This window comes from Saccoglossus kowalevskii, chromosome 17 (assembly GCF_978046115.1).
Source record: "Saccoglossus kowalevskii chromosome 17, keSacKowa6.1, whole genome shotgun sequence".
In the NCBI taxonomy this organism is placed as follows: Eukaryota; Metazoa; Hemichordata; class Enteropneusta; family Harrimaniidae; genus Saccoglossus; species Saccoglossus kowalevskii.
Genome location: NC_140657.1, coordinates 22,612,909 through 22,640,191, shown reverse-complemented (window position 1 = coordinate 22,640,191; position 27,283 = coordinate 22,612,909). Strand labels below are relative to the sequence as shown.

The 27,283-nt window shown below is 36.0% G+C and overlaps 2 protein-coding genes across 8 annotated transcripts in view; one reads left to right on the top strand and one right to left on the bottom strand.

Moving 5' to 3' along the window:
• LOC100372675 (uncharacterized) overlaps positions 1 to 27,283 on the top strand; it is a 52,423-nt gene that overhangs the window by 5,929 nt on the left and 19,211 nt on the right. For 5 of the 7 annotated variants that reach the window (XM_085492333.1, XM_085492332.1, XM_006818707.3 and 2 more), the window contains exons 1-12: positions 9,023 to 9,280; positions 13,173 to 13,243; positions 14,299 to 18,201; positions 19,039 to 19,267; positions 19,986 to 20,215; positions 20,712 to 20,863; positions 21,730 to 21,791; positions 22,294 to 22,432; positions 22,544 to 22,801; positions 25,903 to 26,000; positions 26,526 to 26,607; positions 27,108 to 27,225. In XM_085492333.1, coding sequence (XP_085348459.1) covers positions 13,201 to 13,243; positions 14,299 to 18,201; positions 19,039 to 19,267; positions 19,986 to 20,215; positions 20,712 to 20,863; positions 21,730 to 21,791; positions 22,294 to 22,432; positions 22,544 to 22,801; positions 25,903 to 26,000; positions 26,526 to 26,607; positions 27,108 to 27,225 — 5,314 coding nt within the window. In that variant the 5' untranslated portion in view covers positions 9,023 to 9,280; positions 13,173 to 13,200. Of the gene's footprint in view, positions 1 to 9,022; positions 9,281 to 13,172; positions 13,244 to 14,298; positions 18,202 to 19,038; positions 19,268 to 19,985; positions 20,216 to 20,711; positions 20,864 to 21,729; positions 21,792 to 22,293; positions 22,433 to 22,543; positions 22,802 to 25,902; positions 26,001 to 26,525; positions 26,608 to 27,107; positions 27,226 to 27,283 lie in introns of those variants that run through there. The other 2 variants (XM_085492336.1, XM_085492331.1) reach the window with 2 other exon arrangements.
• Positions 4,448 to 8,761, bottom strand: LOC100370715 (vesicle-trafficking protein SEC22b-like). The gene is made up of 5 exons (XM_002736533.4): positions 8,556 to 8,761; positions 7,412 to 7,524; positions 6,145 to 6,305; positions 5,380 to 5,526; positions 4,448 to 5,051 (listed from the first exon to the last, which is right to left on the bottom strand). The coding sequence occupies exons 1-5, from the start codon at positions 8,628 to 8,630 to the stop codon at positions 4,897 to 4,899; spliced, it is 651 nt and encodes a 216-aa protein (XP_002736579.1). The 5' UTR covers positions 8,631 to 8,761; the 3' UTR covers positions 4,448 to 4,896.

The following is a 27,283-nucleotide window of genomic DNA, read 5'->3' as shown; positions in this document are numbered from 1 at the left end:
GTCTGGTATAATTTGACATTACATTTTCAAAATCAAGTCACGATCAGTGAACGAGCTCGATCTATACGTACCGTAAAAGTGTTCCCACAAAAATATTTTGACTAAAACGGCCACATGCTCTGAAAAAATAGAACAGAGCTTGACATAAATGAATAATTCAGAAAAAAACGTGTCAAATTTAGTTATAGCCATAAATATTTGGTGGCCAGACGATGAACAATTCGAAAATCAGGATTCACGCGGAAGTCCTTCAGGGCTGAAAATCATCGACCCTACTCTGGGTTACCTTATTTCACGACTAACAAAGAAAACTGATTCGCTTAGTTTTTCCTTTTTCGGAACTGAGATCAAATCCCCTCCGTTAGTCAAAATATACCGACGTATTTTAGTGAATAATTTTGAAGCCTGTCACAGAACAAACAAAATTATGTGAATCGAAGCCGGAGATTGGACGGTACGACGACCCTTCAATAAGCGTCAAATATGCTTTGTTACAACATCATTGATTTGCTGAAAGTCACCTGATCGGAGCACGACCTGGGTCACAGAACCATATTTGTCCGTATTATCAACAGGATTTTGCGAAAGCACCACACCCACATTTTCAACCAATTTCAGCGCGGAAGTTGCCAATAAATGTCGAAAATCTCGTGCATTTCATGTATTCGGATAAAATAAATCTAGCGATTGCTAAAAATGGTTATTATTATATTCCCCGATGCTCTTGGAATTTTTATTTTTTTAATTTCAAGGTAAGAAATGGCTAGTTGAAGCATGGTTGAAGTTGTATCGACTTCAAGGCGACTGTTTCACCGCGAACAACCAAGCTATGTTGTAGTTTCGCGATGTAAAATGAAATATATATAATAATAATACTTGTTTAATTATTTGGGTTTTCAGCCCACAAATTACGGGACATGATTCCCATGGTCAATGTTTTGTCTCGGCTAATTGTGATGAATGCCGGACGTCGGGACCTACGCCCGTCCTAAACTCAGTATGGAGAAACCAACGGGGATCGATTTCCCGAACAAATTATTGGGGCACGGTCGACAGACATTCCAAACAATGGAAATTATCAACGAAAGAGGAGATTTTTCTAGATATACTGTCATGACAAACATGTAAAATTAACAAATACACAAAGAGGTGTAATATTAGGTTTTATTTTAGGCTTAGATTAAATATTTTCTTTCACTCAGGCCATGCATGGAACTGCCATTTAGCTTCATGGTCCTTCAGCTTGTCTTCGCCTTGAAGAAAACAACAATAATTATACAAACCGTAAACACATTGCGAAGACTCAACAATCGGGAAAGAAAACCATGTCGTACTTGTGTTGAAATACATTTAGTATTTCACGTCAGAAAATTGTTGAAAATAAAATATTCAATCCAAGCCAAAGCGAAGTCAAAGGGTCAGATTGCGTGCATATAATTATAGATAGTTAAAACGAAAAGTATTTGAACTTTTGTCGGCTGTTCAACATTTATAAAAAAAAAACAGTAAGACAATTATAAGACAATGTGAACCTTGGAAATTTTCTGCGAGCGAGCGGGCAGTGGCATTCGGGGTTTTCGCGATTGAAAATAAAGCGGAAATTGTCCAGTCGAATTCAACAAGCGGTCACAAAAACGAGCGAAAAAAGGCGAAGTCATTGCTCTTATTCGCACCACGGTTACTAAAAAAGAAACCGTGTTCGCACGCTTGCTACGACGTACCACACGGCTATCAGTTTTACAGTGAACAGCAATCAAAACAAACTTGAAAATATCTTGTGCACACGGCTTAAACCATTTTCTTTATTTGGAATAACTCCGCCTCCACACCATATTAGTAATATGCAAATCATTCCGTCACTTTCGCGGGAAGTCATCACGTTGTCGGTTGACACACGGCAGGGCCGTTCTGAGATTTCAAAACATATTTCATCCTGTCTTTAACGCGTATAACATTTAGCCCCGACATTAGAAGGCATTATTTAGTAGCTGGTCGCTAGGCAGACATGTTTCAATAATTATAACTCCATATTTTTCAAATTTTTTAGGCCTAGTTTGAGATTCATTGACCTTGGGCGTTTTTTGCGTTTATCTTGAAATTGATTTCTACGTAGTTCTACAGATTCAGTACGCAATTTCTAACAAACGAAAGGTCAGATCGTCGCCATTTTTGGTCAACTTTACCGCTATATAGAGTACTGGAGGAATGTTCTGCCTTCGTTTTGATTTTTTGCTTATTTTTATATAGAGACATGTTGTTTTTACTCAGGTATTAACGTTCAAACATTTGAAATAAGGCTACATAAAAACAAATTATAGTTGCAAAAAAACGAAGAACATTGTACATGAAGCACCCCTCTATAATATTTACATAAAAAAATATATTCAGTCGTGCTGCAAATTAATTATTAATTGTGTCATTAACCGTTTTACTCCATTTTCGCGTATTCTTGTGATCACGTGACTTGGTATTTGCATAATTTAAAAAAAAATGCCATATTTCCAAAGTTTGAAACAAGATCTTTATTATGGTATATAACATGTATGGGTAAAATGTATGTTTCAGTCTGTAAATTGAGGCCAAAAAATTGAACCAGCGAACGTATTCTAACCCCTTAAGTTGTAACAGAGGTACATTACTTGGGGTTTGCAACGCGCATAGTACTGTATGGTGACATCATGCCAAGATCCCATTCAAGTCTCATCTCGTAGATAGCGAGACTGATGCTACGACCTTCTGACATGACATAGGCAGTTTGTAATGAAACATGTATTACCACATTCCTAGTGAAAAAATGTAATACTGTGGAATACTTTATTTTCGCTGGAATTAATTTTCGCTGAAAAGGCTTTCTGGGTGTTGTGTATGGAATTTATTTTCACTGATTTTTGATGAGTTTAATGTGAAATATAGGAAAAAAAGTATATTCGCTGGATTTTATTTTCACGGAATCATCCCTTCAGCGAAAATAAATTCCAAGCAAAAATAAAGTATTCTACAGTACATTGAAAATGTACATAAAATATAGTTATCGTAATCCGTCATATCGTGAGCAGCTATTTTAATCCACCTGGACATCCCAGTACCCTAGTTGCCTCAGGCATGCGCATTTGCATTTTTCTGAGTTGCAACGCTTATGCGAGAGCGAGATTGAAACTGGATCTTGGTATCATGTCACCGTAGTTGCAAACCCTAAGTATTGTACCTCTGGTTGTAATCTTATATGCATATTAATAACACCTCCATTTTTTGATGCATATTCAGATTTGTGAATCACAAACTTATTTTTTCCATATGATCAAGTGGTTTTGAACTTTAGAGGTAAACAAGTGTCCTATAATTCTTTCAGATTTTATTACAAATGAATGTTTGAATACATTCACTGCTTAGAACGTTTTGTTTTTATATAAATGAATACAATTGTCTTGACGCATTTGCCTTGGTGTTTCTGTCTAAAACCCGACTTAAGTTGAACCTTGCGACTGATCATAGTGACGGTGTTTCACTGAAACACCACGGTAAATCATAGGATTATCAATACTTCTAACATACACTTATCACCCTAATTAACACACAGTGATGACACAAATACAGGGTTGACATTTTTATTTGAAATTGCATCCACAAAGTCTCTGTAACACCAGATGTGGACTGACTGATATATAATTCTAAAAAGCGATTCAATGCAGGATATTGTCATATTCAGGATAAGCGTATGCTGAATATCACCAGGCGACTGAAATACAGAGGCGGCGGCATCTGTATCTGTACGACCAACATCACGATGCAATCTCAGTGCTGATCGTTGTCATCTCGCCATCGTTAATGAACATGTAATTCCAGTAAATTGTTGAATCTTATGCAAACTGTCCCAAAATACTCTGTATGAAGTCAATCCAGGGAAAGGTAAATGGCGAGATGTGAATGCCTTGAACACAATTATAATGAACAACAATTCGATGAACATATCAACAGAGAGTCGGTATTAAAATTTCCAACTAAAAAAAACTTCAAACCCAGTTCATTGTTAAATTTCCAGTTATCGAGTTTCAAATTTCATGTGAGGAAACAAGACATGATACAAACATCTTTTCTATTACGAGTACTGTAGAGCTAGATGAGAACAAAATTTACAAAGCCGAGTAGTGCAGACATAAGTTAGCCAATCAGACGAGGGTTATTTAGGGAGGATTGAGGTAGGGCGTACATGTAGGTGATTGGCTGATCTCACATTTAAAACGTATACGCTCGCATAGAAAGAACAACTGTCATTATTTATATATGTACCCCCTGATCCACGCTACTTTAAAACACTCAACATTACGATTTACCGTACCTCCACAATGGCCACTACACCTGAACAAGGATGTTACGTTACACACAATGATACATACATAAAACAACTCGTTATCCATATTAGTTTCCATGAAGATAAATGACTCAGTCATTCAATTCAATTTGGTTTTTTTAGCATCTATTGCTTAATAAAATTGTAATCACAAACCAGTCAAAAGGCAGCGAATTATTTAAACATTAATAAAAAAACAGTTGAAATTTGTGTGATGAAATAGACAACCCATCTTCTAGACCCTGGATGAGACCCTAAATATTCTCACAAAACATTTGTGGATTCCATAGCGATCGGAAACAGGATATGAAATTAACGAATCTCCTATGTTTTCATCTCTTATTTCATTTCACATTACATACAAGCAAATTATTAAAGTCAGTCTTACAGTGTTGATACTCGCAAGGTAACCACGGCAACTAATAAGTGATTGAATCAAGTGCTTAGAAACCATAGCGTTTTTTTCTGCAGGAGGTATCAACTGTAAGATCGCAAGACTGATTGATGGGACCATAACAGTTGAATGTATAGGATTTTAGCGTATCCAGTTAAAACCACCAGTATCTAATGTAGACGAAAATCATTATCACAATCACAACAATTGCTGCAATCTTTGCGTGCGTCGACCGGATGTTTAAATATTTGGCGTCCTGTTTGTACTTCTTCGATAAACTTGAGAGATTACTGGCTTTGTCATCAAGAACTGGAAAAAGAAGAGCAGAAAAAAAAAACGATTTTATATCAAAACTGTCACTTGAAATTTAGTCATACTCACTGACAAATCAAAACAACACACTGTTACGACACACATTCTTGTCCAATAAAACAACACACTGTTACGACACACGTTCTTGTGATCAACAAAACACTAAACGTAAATAAATTTTCCTTCGCGACACAACAAATCAACAATGTACAATCTAATGAAGCAGTACGTCATCATAGCAAGTTCGCTGATTAAATCACACAACATGGCAACACACCTTTTTTTACTCAATAAAGCAACACATTGTTGTAACACAAGTTCTCACCTGATAAAGCGACACCTCGTTGCAACACATCGTCTATATTTTGAACCATAATCCTCTGGACATCTTGCAATTCATTATTTAAAACATTGATATTCCTCCGCGTCCTGGAGTCCATGTATTGTTTCTTCGTCTTCTGCATGTATGTGTCTGAAATATTAAAATAAATGTTTTTTGAAATATTATGCTGAAGTTGAATGCCACATTTTGTTTTTCTTTTTTCAAAATTTGGGTGAAACATTTTGATTATTTGTATGCATCTTCCTATGACATCTGGACTGCAAAACTGAAAATTCATTTTTACGCAAATTTGTCGCAATAAATACCAATACAGCAATATCATATACAATGTTCAACCTGACCCAATAACGTGGATTACTTTGCAGTTTATTGCGAACAAAATACATACATGCATACACATTATGTGCACTTTTTGACTACTTCTGGAGAAAACAAAAGAATCTCTTATTCAGCCACCAGAGGGCTACTAGTCGTCAAATGATAAGGTCAAGTTCCTTTATTTTTCCAATTGCCAGAGGAATTAGTGTGGATACAGAGTTAGAGCAGAAGATACATTATGATACTAAAACTGACCACTTGTTACTTGTGAATGCTACCGCTAATTCACTCAATGACGCTGATTTCAGACGACATTTTGGAACACTGGATCATCCACTCATGTAAACCTTGAGATGCTATGTTGAAAATAAGATCACTAAGAGCACATTTTTGTGGTCTGAGGTTTAAATTAATCAATTATGAACTCACCAAATTCGATAAAACTATAAGGTCTGGAAACCATGCCGACTCTTCGTCCGTACTGGCCGTAAAACTCATTTTGAAGGTCATCTAAATATGCAAATGCCAACTTTTTTGAGAAAGTTTTTTCACACAAGACCAAATAGCACACACTTCTGTCTATGAGATAGCTGGAGAAAAAAATGTACTTAGAGTTAAATATTTATTTTTGTCAGCAAGAAACAGGAAATGCATGTCACTCATAATTGGTGTTTACAACTACCCCCCCCCCCAAGGAAACAAGACAAAATTAATTTTCTTTAATGCAAACTTTTAAAAATCATGATTTTTGCCGAAACTGTTTCCAATTTAAACTCAATACGAGTAATGTTAAATCGTTTTAGTATCAATTTTAACAGTACAGTATATTCAACACAATAGTTCTTATTAAGATTTTTACATAGAAATAAAATTGTTATCACTTACAAAAATCAAATTGTATAATCAGTATGCAGGTACATGCCAACTAGCCTAGACAGACTCTCATAATGACCGATAATACGACTCCACTAAGTTATCTTTATCCTTTTCGCCACCAACTCACTCCCTCTTTTTATCACAAAATAGTCCCGCTTATAGTTCACTTTCCTTCAGACGATTGGGACAAAAATAGCCACATTTTTTGAATAAAAACTGAAAATTTACTCAAAGTTTGTCTGTTGGCTTCAAAATTAGGGTCATTTCCAGAAATATTTATGAATACAAAAAAAAAAGTGTAGAATAATTTGGGCGAGAAAGTCTAGTGATGAAAAGGTTACAATATTAGGGAAAACCTTTTTCATTTTAAATTTGATCACTAGAAGCTAGAAGAGACAACAATACACATTATTTCCTGGAATTCAGAAAAATTTTCTCTCTGAATTTGATTTCAGTTTAAAGTATCCTTCGAGAATTAACCTTCTGAACACTAATATCAACTTTTGTCACCTTCTACAAAATAAAACCCTCATTATTTTTTTATATTATTTTCCAAAAAGTGGATCAAAACCTGTAGCCAATAAGAAATTGTGTTCATTAGGAGAAAAAAAAATAAAAAAATAAAAAATACACAAAAATATTTTGCACTAAAATTTTGGCGAGGAAAAGTATGGTTAAGGAGTCAAGAAAATTTATTTTGACGAACAATTACAATAAAATAAATTTGCAGAAAAAATTCACGAAGTGCAAAACAAATAATTGTTTTTTGTTGAAACCTGAAACTTGTTGCATTCAAAGAGTACTATAACTGTGTACATACTGAAATATCATCATTTGGCCTGTCTCTATACTACATCTAAGCGGAGAATTCTCATCTAATTTACGGAATAACATCTTGGCTTGATTTTGGTAATCTGTCAGGCTTCGTCCACTCTACGGGAAAAAAAGCAAAGAAGTACATGGTATGTATTACATGATGTTTCTTACTAGTAATCTTGGAAAATTAGACAGTGATTTGGCAGAATAAAATAAAATCAATTGTTTTTGGAGAGTTAAAGGGTGGTAGTCGCCGCGCCACGCATGAGCGAGATATATGGATCAGATATAAACAAAGATGGCAACTTTAACTGTTGCGCTGATCAACGAGTACAAAACTGAGACGTTACCAAGCTTTAATTAATTAGGTATTTTTTAGGTTATTGGAAGGTATCGAAGGAGTCACCAGCAGTAATTAGTGCATGTCACGCCTACGTCAAACCTCATACTTGTGATTGCCAGTAGAAGAGAGCATTGGATTGTGGGAAAATCAATGTTTATCAACACACACATGCGCAGCACGACGACTGCCGCCCTTTAAGTTCATGCAGATGAGCATGTATGAATTTTAGGAATCGATTGAAGAAATAAGCTTGAGATTAAAAAGCAGTTTCTTAAAAGGCAGTAGTCATCACACATTAAAATTTTGTATGTTTTTTACATGTGTGTATGTTGCTATGGATTCCATAGTGAAACGGATGCAGCAAGACAATCACTGGCCTTTAATTGAAAATGAAAGCTGAAAAACAGATTAGTTACAGAACAAACCAATTTATTTAATATTAATCAATTTTAGTATTAAATAATTAATCAACTTAAAAAAAAAATCATCAAAAATGTACGGTTTACCATGTCTGAATAAGACCCCGGCTATCCCATTAATAGCTCATTATGAAATGAATGCTGGTAGAAAGCAGATGTGGATCTACCGGTATTAATAATAATTATTATGGGGTAACCCAATGGAACAGACTGACATTACTAAAATGAATCTTTGTTTTATATGCGATTTCCTTGTGTTTATATACATTAACATTGTGATGACGTGGCACAGTGCAGGTGTTAACGCAATGTTACTATCACCATATGGTTATGCGAGAGGAAAGTGATGGAGCTAGCAAGTCTCTCCCCGATCCAACCAACTGTACCTGTTCGTCTTCCTGCATCGATGCTGCGAGGGGAAGCCCGTCCTGAACGCGGGCGATCATCGTTAACAGAACCATTTTGAGATTGCGCGTTTACGTTCGCCACAAACTCTATGCTCTTCTTTGATCACTCGAATGAGCCACGTCGAATATAATAAATAAAACTAGCACACAGCAACTAAGACCAGTCAGTTCCAAATTTAGACCAAAAACAGGAAACCAACGTGGCAGTCCTGCGCATGTACGGAACTCGAGCGGCCGAAGAATACCGAGTAATGCCGAACTAAATATCCCCTATAAAAGTTGAAATATATATCCCGTGTCGGCGTATATTGCTTACAAAAAAATGTATTGAATATATAAACCTGTCGAGGTAATCGTGTGGGCAACGTTCAGAGAATATCTAAATTTTATAGAAAGGTGATAATTGTTCTCTTTGCTACCAAAGGTCACCATCTCCTACGCAGGCGCAGGACACGTCGCTAAACAAGATGGCTGCTTTGATACTTACGTGAAAGAATAACCAAGATTCTCGCCCGAATTTCGCTTTATTTAAACCAACATCGAGACGATTCTTATACCGAGAGCGTCGAGTATAACGCTCTTACTTGTATTTTTGAAGTATTGACCCTTACCGTTCTAATCACTCGAAAAACGACTACATTTCTTACAACGTGTGTCATCCAGATTGAGATTGTTGTGGTGTCCTAAAGGCTATTACGTCTTCGGTAAGAAATTGATCTCTTTTCCTATTCCTGGGATTTACCATAAAACTACTTCCTGTCACAATTGACATCACGTTACATTGTTGTATACCCAGTGTTGCGTGGCGTTCATGGTTTTGTTGATGCGTTTAATTGTCTTGAACATTACCATATGTTTTAACAAGTATCGTAGCATATTGCGATGATTGTATCGTATTTACCGGTGTATAGAGTAAACACTGAACCGTCGCTGTTTTACTTATCGCAAACAGACATCAAGTTCTTGCGGCACTGGTGGGAAATGTTTTTAATGTGCACTTGTTGAGCCTTTATTTTCTGTATATAATATATGATGTCACTAAATATCTACATACGGAATAAAGACAGTGTCAGAAATAAATGAAATTTCTATACTTATTACGAAAATTAAATTACAAAATAAACAAAAATTAGTGACTATTATCCTAATTAACAGCATTTTATAGCTGGAACAACATTTAATTGACAGGAATATCTTGTGATGGACTAATTTTGATCTGGAAAAATAAGCTCATGCAGTGTTTTCTAGGAGTCGCAAGTGAGTGATTTATTTTTTCTGCCAAGGTAACTCAGTCATCATTGTAACTGTGAAACCTAACAGGGTTTGCGCTAGTGTTTCAGCAAGACTCGTCCCACTTACAAAATTTTGAGAAATTTAATTTTGACCCTGGATAACTTTATTAGAGATTGGACCTCAACTTGCCTAAAAAACTGGGTCCCTCTTCGATAATTTGAGTCCGGGAAGCAAAATATGGGGTTAACGCAATCTCTGCAGGCTAACAAAATTGTGTTTTTTTTCAAAAATAAAGTAGGTAGTTGAAAATAAATATACATATTTATTTGTGGACAGCAATTTTTGACCTAATTAAAGTTTACACATCACCCAATCTCAATTGTGACATACATTTATAATTGTAACAGCACAGGAAACTACTGACACTGTGTTTAGATGAATCGTGTACATCTATGTTTTGCGTCATTGAAATTTTATCATTTCCACTTGTATCATATCATACATACCTACATGTAAAATAACTTGTGACATGAAAAACAATGGGGACATTGTTTGTCAAAAACGTTTGTCCTGTGTGCAGGTAAACTTTGTGCTGTCATGTAAATTAACTGCAGTCCTGTGTGCAGGTAAACACTGTGCTATCATGTAAATTAACCGCAGTCCTGTGTGCAGGTAAACACTGTGCTAGCATGTAAATTAACTGCAGCAGTGAAGTCAAACTCTGTTATTTAAATTTAAAACATTCGGTTCTAGCTTGTATAGCTGCCAACTGTTAATCAACTGTTAACGCCTTTTGGGTCAGATGTAATAACGTGTTTCGTGAACTTTTAGGGTACTGTAAAAGGGTTAATTATTCACTGGGTTTTAATTTTGCTTATTTCGCTGACTGGAAAGGCACCCAGTGAATATGTAAAATTGAGCATAGAGCACATTATCTAGATGTTAAAACCGTGAATTTAAAACCTGAAATGATGAATCAGTGAAATTTAAACCCAGTGAAAATTAATCATTTACAGTATGCATGTAATTGTAGTGCAAGTACCCTAGTACTATGTTCGTCGACAACCGTATAAATACATTTGCCGATACATATAGGAAGCTAATTTATGCTTTTATGGAATGTCTGCGAACATCAAGCAATATGCTTATTTGTGCCATGTTCAATAGTGATGTGAGATGGAAGTCTGCTTTAGTGCAGCAAAGATTGTCTACGATAATGATAGTTTTTATATCTTACATATAGTTTTAAATATCTATTCTTTCCTTGTATATGGACTATGTCTGAAATTATAATTAGATTAATAATATTTGGAATACATTGGTATGACTTGCATTTCTTTATATAACATCATATTACAGTCCATGATTATGCTAAGGCTAAAAAAAAAATAAGTTGTGTTTTGTCGTTCAGTTCAATCATACCTTAATTTTGCATGCCAACCCTGTATTTTTGTTTTGTTTTTTATCGTCACTGTAGGGTACGTACTTCCTTGTTTCTAGCTGCATGCTAGACAAATTTTTCACACAAAAATGTCTATTTTTTATTTTATTTTTCAAAATGCTCATTGACCACCCAACATGCCCAACTGTATCTTTAAATAAATAAAAAAAAAACGAATAGCTACATTGTATCTTATTTTTCTTCAATGTTGCCAGACAACACTATTTTTTTTTTTTTTTTTGGCATTATGTTAGAAAAATCAACCTTATTATACTGCCATGTGTCTTCAGGAGGTGACATACATCATCCGTGCAGTTGTATACTTGTCACATCCGCTACTTGTACATGAATGGAAAAAAATTACTTCTTATCATGCTGCTCTCTATTCTAGTCCGCCGCTCAAAATTTGTAATCTCAGCAAAACCACCAGAATAGAATAGAATGGATTTTAAATATTTTCACTGGTAGTGGTGACGTTTTAGTGTTCCTTTAAGGCAAAAAATGTCCTGTCTATTTATAAACTGTGAAAATGTTTTTTTTTTTAAGAAGGCATAGAGAGACAGTTGCCTTCATTACCTCCATGAAGTTCAAGCTCTGCCTTAACATAAGGTTCAAAGTTCATATTAGGTCTTTTTGACCTTTCTAGTACATTGTGAATGTTATTTTATAACTATCAGTAAGTTTTAGTTCATCTGTACATTATGTGTACGCCACGTGTACACCAGGCTATGTAAACATTCCACTTTTGAGTTGCATGTAACTGTTAAATTACCTTGTTTGCTACATGTACATGTGGAATAAATGGGCAATAGTGCCAATGTGTTGCACACATGTGCCTGATAATGAAACTATCTTTAACTAATGCATTATTGATTTATTTCGTTAAGACCAAATAAAATACTGTTTTCCAGTAATTCTATCTACCTCTATTTTTGCTGGAGAAATTGAAATGTTAATATTATGCAAATGATCCCAAAATTGTTTATTTCTATGCAAATTAAGTATTAAGTCATTGTTGTCAGGGGAAAAATAGCATTGGTTAATTTGCATAACACTATAATATGCTAATCACTGTAATTGTATTTATTGTCATGCTAAATTGTAGTTATGACCCTGTGCTTATACCTACTTATAATAGCCTGAGGAGAACTCCGGTCATGTTTCATTTTCTGATTTCATTTACTTTCTTCTATACATATGGAGTGATTAGATGACTTGCACTTAGTTGTATATTATATATACATCAGGGCTCAAAATTAGCAGTAGTCCTGTGTCCACAGACTACCAGTTTTCATGATGGGGCTACTACATTTCAAAGTTGGCAAAGGCTACTAGAAATTGCAACAATCTGCTACCTACATGTAGTTTTGTTGATGTCTATCATCTGTTTTATTTCTGTGTAGTTCAGAAACAATGGTAAATTTAAAAATTTTGTGTCCAAAAACAAAATTATACAACATGGCATGTACAGGTCAGATAGGTAGTCAAGATCTTTTAAAAAATATTTTTATAATCTTAAATTACAAAATCAAAAACTGGACTACCAGAATTTATTTTGGGACTACCAGCTTCACAAATTGGTAGTCCACTTGGGCTACCAAAAATATAAGTTAATTTCGAGCCCTGTATACATGTATGTTTGTTATAGCAATATCAACGTTTGGCTTGCTTTCTGCATAATCATGTATCTAAATTTTCATGATTATTCTGCCTAAATATGTCTCATGTGCATGTAGGTAAATACTACAAAGAATTGTTGAAATTATTTATGACAATGAAATCTTTTAAAGTTTATGGAAGAGCAAAGCAAACTTTGGAGTTACTATACAGTCCAGGTGTGACCTTTCAAGCTGGCTATCAATTTTCAAAGTACCTTGTTGTAATTTTGTTATAGTGACCTCCGCATTTATTTATTTTCACAGATTTAAAAAGTAATTCAAAATAAACAGTATGTCCAGAGAAAACAGTAATGGGGCACTATTCTTAGACAGCGGTAAGTATGATTTGTATTAAAATTGTTCACAATTTTTTAGTGAAGCTGAGGTACATGTATTTTCATGTATGTACAGGTACATGTATAACATTGTGGTACATGTATATGGGACTGTGTGTTCTCTCTTGAACAGGGGTACATTACCCCTGTACATTATAATTTTGGAGTGCTCGGAAAGCATTGCAATTTCCAATGAAAACCTGTAATTGCAATGCGTCACATGTACTTTAAATTAACCACAAACATAATTTCTTCTTATTGCTAACGAAATCCTGGGGAAAACAATTTTCTAGTGAAGCTGAGGTACATGTATTTTCATGTATGTACAGGTACAGGCATAACATTGTGGTACATGTACATGGGACTGTGTGTTCTCTCTTGAACAGAGGGGTACATTACCCTCTTGCAATTTTGGAGTGCTCGGAAAGCATCGCAATTTCCAATGAAAACCTGCAACAACAATGCTGCACATACCCCACCCCAGTACACATACTTTACCACAAACATAATTTCTCCTTATTGCTAACAAAATCCTGGGGAAAATGCTAAAATTTGACAGTTTATGATTTGACTGTGATATGCTGATTTAATTATTCTTAGTTTGTGCAACTTTCACTTGACAGTGTTCTACATGCATGTAGCTAGTAAAAACCAAGCATGGCAGCTAATTTCATATATTAGTGTCAGTTTCGATATTTGGATATCTCATGGCAAAAGGAACATTCAGACCACAGCCAACTTCATCTCTTATATTGAGAAATTCCCTTCTTCGGACCAATCCACATTTTTGTGCACAATTTGTCAAAAGAACCTGCAACAGCAAAATTTTATGCTTTTTTTTCAAAGACCAGTCCTTTCAAGAACATTGGATGAAATCAGATGCTTGACATAAAGTCAAAATTAGAAAAAAATTACGAAAAACAATTTTTTCTTTTCAACTGGTTTTCACGCCAATGTGTCATCAGATGATCAGGTCTGGGACGATTATAAATGAGTCAGAATATTTTAATCATGTTTGTATTAACTTTGTTAAATCATTTCTCATTTATCTACAGATGAACAGAGACAACCAAATGACTTTAACGATCCCACGTCTGTGAATGGTCAAAATTGGTTTGGATATGGTGTCAATGAAGTGAACAATCAACCGCAAACATCTCAGCCTCAATTTATCAATCCTAGAGACTTTATTGATCCACCACCCAATGTAAGGAATCCGTATAATCAAGATACAAAACCAATGCCACATCCCAATACTGTAAATCAGTATAACCATGATGTATCTCAGGGGATGGACAATATAAGGCCACCACCACATGAACAACCATGGCACCAAAATGCCGGTGCCGGACAATGGGAATACCATGATCCGGAACATATGTCACAGGGTACATGGAATACACAGGAACAATATATTCCACAAAATCAACAAAATTTACAAGCAAATTTTGACTCGTCTCAACTGAATATAACTTACCAACAAAATAGTACCTACAGACAGCCAGAGGTGGCCAGTTTTCCATCAAATTCTCCTCCAGGGAGTGATCGTAATTATGAACAGAAACCTTTTGAACAGGAAGGAGGACTTAATGTGCAAAATGTTGAACGTCAGAATGACTGGCAACAGCAACAAATGAACGATCAAGTTCATTTGGTGCCGGAAAATCAAGATTCCATGTCAAGAAATAGTTCGGGTATGTTTGCAGCTTTTTTCGGTGATGACACAACTGAGGATAGCTTTCTGAATGCCAGTGGACAGAGCGGGCAAAGCTTGAGTGACCGTCAAAGTCCGGTCAGTAACATTAGTGGTTCTTTTCATGTAAGCAATAGTGGTGAAACATCTCAAGACCAAAATCATAATCAAGGCCTAGAAAACCAACATAGGCCTCCATCGGCATCTGGTCTGGTTTGGCAGCAAAATCCTGGTGAGCCTGTAACTGAACCCTACCCTGAACATCCCTTGCAGTCACCTGGGAGCCAAAGTGGAGTTCAGAGTTGTACGTCACTGCCACAAAACATTTCTAAACCTTTCCCTGGTGGAAATAACTATGAACAAGTTTTGGATGCTAGGAGAGATGAATGCACGGATGGTTTCCCATTTAATCAGGAGCATACAGAACTGGCTACTCAAGGTGATCAGAATTCATTACCGATCACAGATCATTCTTCCGCTCTGCAAGAACCTGTATTGTTGAACGAACCTCAAAACATGTGGCCTGATCACCATCACCAGCAGCAGCATGATGTTTCAGCCCAACTTACGGGGTCTAACCAGGAAAATCTGCAATCTGTACCTGGTAATCAACATGCTGGCCATGAGATTTGTTCTCCTGAACCTTCACCCTATCCTCTTGATCCTTTGTCACTCCCAATGCATGAAGATCTCACGGGCCACCTTGTCGCACAAACACACACTGAAGGTGAGCCTAATCAGTATTATTCAGAAAAGAGTGAGAAAAATGAAAATGCGCTGGAAGGAGATTTAAATGAATGTGATGGATTGTCTGCAGATCCACTGACTGTTAGTAGTGACAAAACACATGTTTCTGAGGAGCAAGAGGTTCATCCTAATAATAATGAATTCAGAGATAGTGGCTGTAGTGATACAAATATAAATAGCAATGTATCTGATACAAATTTGGAAGGAATAGTTGATAGCTCAGTAAATGGGAAATCAATACGGGATATAGTAGTTGAGGGTGCTGGGAATGTTCCTTCCAGTTCTGTCAAAGATACTCCTAGTATTGTTCTTGATACCCACAATCCTTTAGTTGATAGCGTTCCCGTTGACTGCTCCGCTAATCAACCAATTCTTTCAACAGATAATCAAGCAGGCGCCGCTGCCGCTCCACAGCAGTTTTATAACCCAGATCTAATACAAGGCATTCCAAACCAGACACATCCCATGGAGCATGTAAATACCCTCTCTACAAACCAAGTCCATGATGGACACTCGGATACAGCAAGTATAGCCAGTTCAGCTGGCATTACGTTCACTGCTCACGAAGGTGCTTGGTCGTCTGGACCCCATAGCCGCAATAGCCCTGCTGATGTAGTTCCTTCAACTGGCAATCCTGTTATAAACCATGGTCGTACTGCCTCTTTTGAATCTAACAAAAGTAATCAAAGCACCAGTAGTGATCATAGATCCAATTCAGTGAAAGAAAATACAGCTACAAAATCATCAGTTTGGCAGTCCCAATCCTCTCCGAATGCGATGCCACCAGGGAGCATTCCAATAGAAAAGTCTGTTTCTGAAGTTGCTGTACCTGGAGAACCTAACCCAGCTTGTTCACAAGACGAGTCTTCTCCAATGAGTCCAAGATTGCTTGGCCGAGATGTACCTTTGAGTTTTAATCACGATAGAGTTGGTAGCCCCTTTCTTCCACCAAGTGGACCTGGTTATCCGACTGGCTTTGGAATGCCATTATCACCGGCTCCTGAACATGGTCTTCACCCAGGGATGCCACAGTCAATTGCAGTTAAGAAGTCAAGCATTCCAACTGATACAACCATCCCTGGGCAACCAGGTCAAGCACCTGCTAAGGTTGAACCAACTACTCAGCAACAATCTTCCCACCCCCCTCCTGTAGCTCAAGAACATACTCAACCTCTTGTAGAAAATCTACCATCTAATCCTCCAGGAGCTCAACAGATCTCTCGCCTTCCACCTGTGATTCACCAACCAGCAGCTCTTCCTGCTTTGGTGAGCAAGCATTCCCATCTCCCACCTCTTGCTAATCCTCCTAACTCTGCTCCTGTTCATGGGATAAGACCTCCCACTCAACCTGTGTTTCCTACTAATCAACACATGCAATTGGGCCCTGCTCCTGTTCAGCTGAAACAACCTTCTCATGCCAATCTACCTCCTGCTGTGCCACCAGCACACCCCCCTGAAAGACTGCGGGATCTGAAAGGTATAGAGCCACAAATGCAGCAGTTTCACCCACTACAGGTTACCACATGCATGACAGATACATCTACAACCGATACATGTGCATCATCTTCTGATAGTCTCAGCAGCATTCACAAGCTTTCCTCGGCACCAGAGAAAATTCGAAAAGAAAGTCTGAAATCTAGTATAGCTCCATCACCTCCAACTACTCTTTGGGCAACAGATGATGTTCCTTCACTACCAAAGACTATTGTTTTAGCTCCTCCTACTGCGCATTCAACTGTAGCTAAAGATCAGCAACAACGACATCTTCCACCCATGCAATCCGGGGAACAAGCACGACCTCTTCTTCTCATGCCTGCAAGCCACTCTGCGCAAGTGCCCCATTCCACTGAAAACCCATCATCATTGGACAGTGATCTTCACCAGGCATCAAGAAAATTAGAAAACTTGTCCCTAAATTCTGGGACTGTCAGCAATGCTCAAGGACCTACCACCAATCCTGTTGCTCACGAACCCTTAAGAGGGACACACCCAAACATCCAACGTGGACAACCAAATATGCAACAGCAGCAGCAGCAACAACAACAACAGCAGCAGCAGCAACAACAACAACAACAACACCAACACCAGCAGCACCAACACCAACAACAGCAGCAACAGCAACAACTTCTACAGAACAGACAATCCCATGAACATTTACATCACCCTCATCATGTCGCAGATGCTACTGAGCAACAAGCTCCCATCCAACAGCAACCTGTGAGAGACCGATCTCCAACAAACTCGCTGCAGTACTCCGACGATCGGCAATACCCTTACGCTTCAAATTCAAGGTATGACAGACCACTTTCTCGACAGAGTCGAGATCCATATGACGAAATGTACAGTCCACGTGAGCGATATGACCAGTATGCCCGGCGTGAAAACGATCGACCTCTTTCAAGGTCTGAAAGGCCATACTCTGTTCAGGGATACGAACATTATCCTAGAAGTCGTGAGGGTTACGACTACTACGATGATCCGTATAACCGAGCTAGAGGGTATCGATATGATTATTATGGTATGTATTGAACCTTTTTTTTTTCTCAATGAAGGAAATCTTTTTCCATTGTAAATTACTTGCCACGAGAACATTTCCTCAAGAAAACTCGCTTTACTAAAGATAGAACTTTGTGTAACCGTAGAACGTTGTCCAGTCAGTGTATGAAACATGTTACATGCAGGCCTTGTGGACAGTCTATAAAGACGCGTTACTTTGTTGCAGCTTTTCAAAAATTTGAAGGGAGTTTTACTGCCGAACAAAATTATTTCAATTTCAAAACTGTTGAAATTACATTTGATTCCGTTTTAGTTTTTTTGTACTTGCTTGTTAGTGTAAAAAAAAAATGTCCTGATAATGACAAATCTTATTGAGGTGTATACATGTATGTCAGTGAACTGAAAATGACGTTAACCTTTTCACCACCAGACTATCTCGCTCAAATTTGTCTGCACTTTTTTCCTAATATTCTTCAATATTTCTGTAAATGAACCCTGATTTTGGAGCCAACAGACAAAATTTGAGTCAATATTCAGTTTTCACTCAAAAAATTTGCTATTTTTGTCCCAAGCTTCTGAAGAAAAGTGCGGACTATAAACAAGACTATTTTGTGAATTTGTGATGAAAAGAGGGAACTGGTGGTGAGGGGGTTAAGGCTGAGTAGAATTTGTTTCAAATGACTTCCCTAAACATTGTGTGATGTAATTAATTAGTCGTAATGATGTTCAATTTGGAACACATTAGTGTATTAAACTTGCCTCAACTTCCAAAGTGATAAGGCATTATACAAAATTCAATATAATACTGAATAATTAACTGTACTATTTTACATGTTTCAATATTTTCCAACAAAATCAGAATATGATGAATACGGCCGGCCGTACAGAACGCATGATTATTACAGAGATAAGAGGGGTTACGGCTATGATGACTGGAGGTACAGTGAGGAATATCGGCGACTGTACTATGAACGTTATAACTATGGTAGGGATACGTACGAGGACTATGACAGACAGAGTGCGCATTCGCAATCTTACAGTGCCGAACAGTGGAGTAATGAGATAAGTGCTGATGCCACAGACGGCAGGTGAGTCGGGTTATATGCAGGGATCAAAATTCAGTCCTGTTGACCTGTCCTGGACATGCAGATTTTAGCTGGGACAAGTTAATGCACAAATTGCCTATCCATGTGGATATGTGAATAAAGATATATTTTTACTGACTGACCAAGTGAAGCAGTGAAGTTGCTAATGTCCTGAAAATTGCTTTCAGAGTTTTTAAGACTTGCAAAAGTATGAACCAAGAATTTTATTTCAAATATGCCGTAATTTATTTTGCTAGAGACAGGTACATCATTAATTGGTACAAGTACTTTTATTCTTCAACTGGTCTAATATTGATAGACAACTTTAATTTCTAATTTTCACCTCTGACATGAAATGTGACTTACTGAGCACTTCTGATCAGTGAACAGCAGAAACCTAGGCATATTATAACACTTTTAATTATCAATATAAATTTGTGTAAATCGAAGTGGCTGTTAAAATTCCAATCAACAATTTCAGAAATTGTGACTTCAACGCAAGTTTTAATGAATAATAATGAGTTAGGTAAATATCATTCAATAAGAAAGTGCTTCATTACCATTAATAGGGTGATCGCAATGTACATGTAGGGCGAATGATAAAAATTCTGATCATTCCTTTCGACATTATAATCTATATCTTAGTACATTTCTATGTGTTGCTACGGTTACATACACGCAATGGGATTCACCTATACATTCTGTGTTTTGACTTGTCTAGGTACCCAGGTTATGGTGAAGAAGCTTCCACTAGCTATGAAGGGGAGGCTCCTGCTGGATACGGAGTGGACCAAACCATTCCGTACCAGACATCCTATGACAATTATCCTGCCCAAGACAATGAGGGACAAGAACAACTACAGCAAGAACAGCCTGGCGGTTATGATGCCAATAGCGGGTATGAGTACGCTAAAGAGGAAGAACCATGGCAAGCTGAACCCCAGCCAGAAGGTACGTTAGCTGTGAAATCCTTTGAATGCCAATTCATTGCGATTATTAGACAAGTATCTCCATGATGTGACATTTTCATGGAAATCACATAATTGTTTTTCTTAAACTTCTTTCCATTTTGCAGTCTTTCAAAATATCTTGGTTTGTATAGGATGTGGTATGGCAAACATCATCCACGTTATTAGCAAGCATATGAATATGTTAATTGCCCCAATACAATAGTAGCAATATCGGTAATGAGCTGAACATTCACAGACAACAGATTCACAGAAACAAAATTTGCACACATCAGCAGTGGTGCTTCCTTATTTTGTCTTTCAAATACAATAATCTCCTCTATCTGTGATATCTACGTTTGCCATGTCTAAGATAAAAAAATGGAGAATAAATTTGAGTTATTTTAGATATGATTTTAGCAATTTAATACTGTTTTAATTTCTTGATTACTTTTTATACAATCGTCACCATCTTGCTTATTTATGTTTTGATCCAACAGAAGAAGTATCGCCACCTGGTCGCATGACGCCGGTGAAACACGTACTTCCACACGTTGTGGCTAGGTTCGGTGCTGGCGGGCAGCTAATTAAAGTATTACCAAATAATCCTGAGGACGGAATGGCAACTGTGGTTGAAATTCATAATGTAGAGGTAAGATAAAGTACAATGCAACAAAAACAATTTTTTCTGCACTTTTTCCTTATATTCTGAAATATTTCTGGAAATAAACCCTTAATTTTGGAGCCAACAGACAAAATTTGAGTCAATTTTCAGTTTTTACTCCAAAAAATGTGGCTATTTTTGTCTTAATTTTCTGAACGAAAGTGCAGACTATAAACAGGACTGTTTTGTGAATTTGCGATAAAAAGAGGCAACTGGTGGTAAAAAGGCCTTTGAAAAATGCTGCTGGCAGAAATTGGGAGGTGTGTTTGTTTATGCATACAAATTTTGTATACTTTAAAATGACTAATTTTCACTGGGTTTAAATTTCGCTGATTTACCATTTCAGGCATATTCAGTGGGTTTTAAATTCACAGTTTTATCATTTAGATAATGTGTTCTATGCTAAATTTTACATATTCACTGGGTTTTAATTTAGCGTATTTTCCAGTCAGCGAAATAAGCAAAATTAAAACCCAGTGAATAATTAACCCTTTTACAGTATGTAAATTTTAATATAAAAAAGCTGTTAAATAACTGTGATTAACAGGAGTTTATTCACAAAGTACTTTTACTTGTTTTTGTATGCCCTCAAACTTGAGTAGGTTTTCAAGAAAATATACATACTTGTGCAAGTAGACATTATAAATTTTCTCTTATTTCATAGTAGCAGAAGAAATAAAGCATAGAAAATAACTCTTCTAAAAAAGCAATCACTACTCTGGTTTTGACGAAAGCTATAGCTAGACATCTCGGCACATCGATTGCTAAAAGTTACTTTGGAGAGCTAAAAAAAAAATGATGTATAACTGTTTCAGTATGCAATGTGTTGAATATGAATATTTTCTTCTCAACAGGCAATCTTAGGAGACACAGACGATGCTAAAGAACTGAAATCATTCCCTGGACCACTCATTAGGTATATTAGCATAACCTTTATCATATATTTGATCAATGCTGTCAATGAAAAAATATATTCATAAATGTACACAATTTTTCACTGGCATTGTTCTCTCATATGAAACTATGGTTTACAGTAGTAGATATATTATCGCTGACACAAAATTAATCTCCCTATCAATTTTTCTTGGAATATTGCAATATTCTTTGGAGAATTATTAGCAATGTTTTTCATAGAATTGCCTGCAATGGTTGAAACTTTGCATATTGAAATGGAATTGTATTTGATTGAGGTGTGAAATCGTATGCAGAATTAAAAAAAATCACCATTTTAAATGTAAAATATAGGAAAAATGGTATTTTCACTGATTTTACTTCTCCAGTCTACTGTGTAAACTGAATAGAAGATTTTCTGATTTACCCTTCCAGCAAAAAGTGCAAAAATAAAATCCAAGTGAAATTGAAAAATTAAAAATTTATGTATATAACTAGCTTTAATATGTTTCTTTTTTGTACGTCAGAAATGAAACGCACAAAAGTGATGTGATACGGTTCGCATCTGACAAAGCAGTCACATGTCTAAAGAACACTGGATTGGCTGATAGGCAATCTGCAGCTCTGCTCTGGGATTTGATGGTGCTACTGTGCAGGCAGAATGGGGTAAGTTATTTTACACTACTGTGTACACAGAACGGGGTAGGTTATTTTTCACTAATGTTTAATGTACAAATGCTAAGATATGTCTGTATAAATATGACTTTCTTGTTGCAGACTGTTGTTGGTACTGATATTGGTGAGTTGCTACTCAAAGACAATCCACTTCTGGAATCTGGCTACAATAGTGCCGAGAACCAGACACCTGATGATGAGTCTCATGGGCACCGGGAAGCGCCAGCGACGACAGCAGACGCGGATTCTCCACCAACTGCTGCTGTAGTGAAGGCACCTTCCAGACTAGACATAGCCGGTAGAAATATGGAAAAAGAAATAAAGAGATTCCGTGAATTATTGTTGTTTGGTAGAAAGAAGGCAAGTAATTTACATTTCTTTAACCTTTTCACCACTAGTTCATTCTTTTCATCCCAAATTCACAAAATAGTTCCATTTACAGTCTGCACTTTCCTTCAGAAGATTGGGACAAAAATAGCCATACTTTTCGATTAAAAACTGAAAATTGACTCAAATTTTGTCTGCTGGCTCTTAAATTAGTGTTCATTTTTAGAAATATTGAAGAATATAAGAACAAAAATGCAGAACAATTTGCAGACAAAGTTTGGTGGTGAAAAGGTTAGAATACTGAATTGTAGTCAACGTCACTGAGCCAATAAGGGGATATTTTATATAATAATGGTGTTTATGTACACTGCTTTGATTTCAGGTTTCACAACCACCGAATAGGGGGAAAAAGCTACACAATTTTAGATGGGGGTAGTTTGACTTGATTTGTTTTTGATTCTTAGATGTTAAAACAACAATGGTCCAGTGAGCCCCTTTGACTAGGAAATAACCGGATACAAATTGTTTCTGTTTTGGTCTAAGATAGGGAATGACATTAGCTCCTGTAACGGGTAAAATTGTGAACATTTCTAGCAGTGACAGTGTTAGTTCTCAATAAATTCAAACACTGTGTGATTGTCATCATTTAATTGTTTGCCTCTCTGTATCATTCATGAAATGTACCTTGGTTTTATTCTAATTAGAGGTTTTAGAGCAACATATATTTCCTTGTTAACAGGATTAGTTTTTGTGTTACTAGGGTCAAGATTGGGTTTCGGGGATCACCATCTGTTACCGGGGATCACCATCTAGCTGTTACCAGGGGTTGCATTTGTTACAAGGGATCAACACTTGTTACAAGGGTTCAACATCTACTACCAGGGGACATCTGGTATTGGGGGTCAATGTCTTATAATAGACTAACCCCTGATTTTTTTCTGCATAAATTTTTCCGACTCAATTCCCACACGTGCGCAGGTGATGACCCTCTCGCTTTAACTTTTTGACTTCCGTGTGCGAAGCACAAAAAGAGGGAGTCTTTGCAGTTAGTGTGTCTGTATGTGTGTGTGTGTGTGTGTGTGTTTTTGATGAAACTTGGTGCATAGATGCTCTGGGCCAATGCGCAGATTTGATTAGGTTTTGGTAAAAATCCATGCATATTAATTACCTAATTTGCATGATAATTAGCTGTTCCACTGATATCTAAAGAACCACTCATTGGATTTTGATGAAACTTGGCACACAGATGCTCCAAACTAATGCACAGATTTGATTAGTTTTGGGTAAAAATCTAATTTGCCTAAAATTACCTAATTTGCATAATGATTAATCAATTTTCGGCTTTTCCACTGATATCTCAAGTACTAATCATCACATTTCAATAAAACTTGGTACAATGATGTCATAGGATACTGCACAGACCTGATAGTTTTTAGTGTAATATGAGTACATATTAATTATCTAATTTGCATAATTAATTAATTTTCAGCTTTTGATATTTCAAGTAGTAATCATCACATTTCAATGAAATTTGGTACATAGATGTCATAGGACACTGCACAGACCTGATAGTTTTTAGGGTAATATCAGTATATATTAATTAGCTAATTTGCATAATTAATTAATTTTCAGCTTTTGATATTTCAAGTAGTAATCATCACATTTCAATGACACTTGGTACATAAATGTCATAGGACACTGCACAGACCTGATAGTTTTTAGGGTAATATGAGTACATATTAATTACCTAATTTGCATAATTAATTAATTTTCAGCTTTTGATATTTCAAGTAGTAACCATCACATTTCAATGACACTTGGTACATAGATGTCATAGGACACTCCACAGACCTGATAGTTTTTAGGGTAATATCAGTATATATTAATTAGCTAATTTGCATAATTAATTAATTTTCAGCTTTTGATATTTCAAGTAGTAATCATCACATTTCAATGACACTTGGTACATAGATCTTCTAGGATTATGCAGACACCTGATTAGTTTTAATTGGATATTAATTACCTAATTTGCATAATGTTCCACTGATATATAAAGAACCACAAATTGGATTTTAATGAAACTTTTAAAGAGAACTATGCAGAAACCCAATTAGTTTTTGGTAAATATTTATGCTTATTAATCACCTAATTAACATAATTAATTAACACTGATATCTCAATTACTGATCATCACATTTGAATAAAATTTGGTACATAAATGCTCTAGGACAATAGACAGGCCTGATTAATTTTGGGTTAAAATTTTGTTCATATTAATTCTCTAATTAGCATAATAATTCATAATTTTTTTGTTCTGTTCTGTTCATATTAGTGACCTGATTTACATAATTAGTTTTCAGCTTTTCCATCAATATCTCATGTACTAGTAATTTTTAATTAATTTTTAATGTGTCTTCAATACTCTCAGCACACGGGAGTTCTTTCTAAGCTTTCTTTGATTTCTGTTTTGGTCTAAGATAGGGGATGACATTAGCTCCTGTAACGGGTAAAATTGTGAACATTTCTAGCAGTGACAGTGTTAGTTCTCAATAAATTCAAACACTGTGTGATTATGTTGAAATTTAGAGACAATGTTCCACGTTATTGGCCGATACTTATTCACTGTCAGGATGAGATCCACTTTCAGTCGCATCATTCTGCTGCAAACGGTGTAGTTTATCACATGTTATTTCATAACAATAATTAGATGTGGCAAATAGTGAAATGAACATGTGCAAAGTGTTGAATTGTGGGTAGAACTAGAAGTTTGTTCACCAGAAGTTGATAAGCTGTGTAATTTTTTTATTCGGGACCTAGATATTTTTTTTTAATCGTCATTGATTAAATTCAATTCCCATGGTGATCAAAGTGGTTGTAATCTGAAGGCCTGCTTTGTAATTTATCCATAGTGTTGCATCCCTACTCTGGTGGCTATTGAATAAAAAAAATTTTTTTTTTCTTTGGACTGAAATAACTGTCGCACTTTTCTTCATTCTGAATTTTTTGTACACGTAGTCTATAGTATGATTTGATATTAATTGTTCACTTGAAAACAACCTCTGATTAACCTAGATCATGAGTTTTTAATTGATTTTCACCAAAGTGATAACAAATTTGTTCATCTAATTTTGCAGGATGCATTGGAAGCAGCAATGAAGGGAGGTCTCTGGGGTCATGCATTACTTCTAGCCAGTAAAATGGATACGAGGACGTACGCAAATGTCATGATGAGGTGAGAATCGAATACGTTTCACAACGTCATCTATCTGTGATTAGAATTCTGAGATAGTCCAAGATGTCATTTTATGCAGATATAGAAAGAAAAAGATCCAGTTATTTCAGCAGAAGTCAGTGCAATGATGTGGTGTATTACATGTATTCATTTTCCTACAAAGATGGTACATGTTTTAGAATAGCAATATTAGTGGTATTTTGTGGTCAGTGTATTTTCTATATGATACGTCAAACAGATGTTTTTTATTCCCTGACTCAATTAAAAATCATATTTTGAAAAACTTTACCTTTGGTGGAAGTAAATCACTATAAAAAACCAATTAAGTGTGAAAACGAAAGAAATATGGGGCGACAACATTTCTGTTTGAGGCTTCAGAAGTCACAATTTTCATGATAATGTGGGGGGTGTATATCGGTGATGTTGGGAGTATATTGGTGGTATATTGTTCTTTCCTGTCTGCTGACATGAACCCCAATCCATAGTTTGTCATATATAATAACTCATAATTTTGTTTTATTCCAGGTTTGCCAACAGTTTGCCAATGAACGATCCATTACAAACATTATATCAATTAATGTCTGGAAGACAGCCTGCTGCATCAACGGTTTGTCTTTCTTAGTGTTATTGTAAAATCATGAGCTGCTTTTTTTTTGTAATTTGTAGAATAAATTTATTTATTTATAGCATTCTGTGTGCTATTAACGAAAGTGTTTAGGTGTGTCACTCTGGTCAATATGCCAAAAAAATTTTTTTTTTTCAAAGTGTTACACAACACACATGATATGAAAATAACAAGAATCGCATTATTTGGGACATCAATGCTTTTCCTGAAACAAATCTAAAATGTTATTAGAATACACATTATTATGCTTATTTATTCTTTTAGTCTCCCATGCACTCATGTAAAAGCCTAGTGTGTGTCTGTGGTCAAAATAAGTTGTGTTTTTAAATGGTCCACTATACAATACATACAACTGTTGGTACTTTTAGAGATGTACTTTTAATAGAGCAACTACTGTAGTTATGTCATTGAAATGTGAAAACTATAAAAGAGTCTTTTAGTCATGCCAACCTACCAGTGTCTTCTCTTTATTCAAATTCCAGTGTTGTGCTGATGAAAAGTGGGGAGACTGGCGCCCTCATTTGTCAATGCTTTTATCCAATATGACGAATAAAGCAGATCTTGATAGAAAAAGTATAACTACCATGGGGGATACTCTTGGTAAGTATTCCTAACTACTATAATATAGCAAATACGAAACAATAGCAATTTTAGTAAT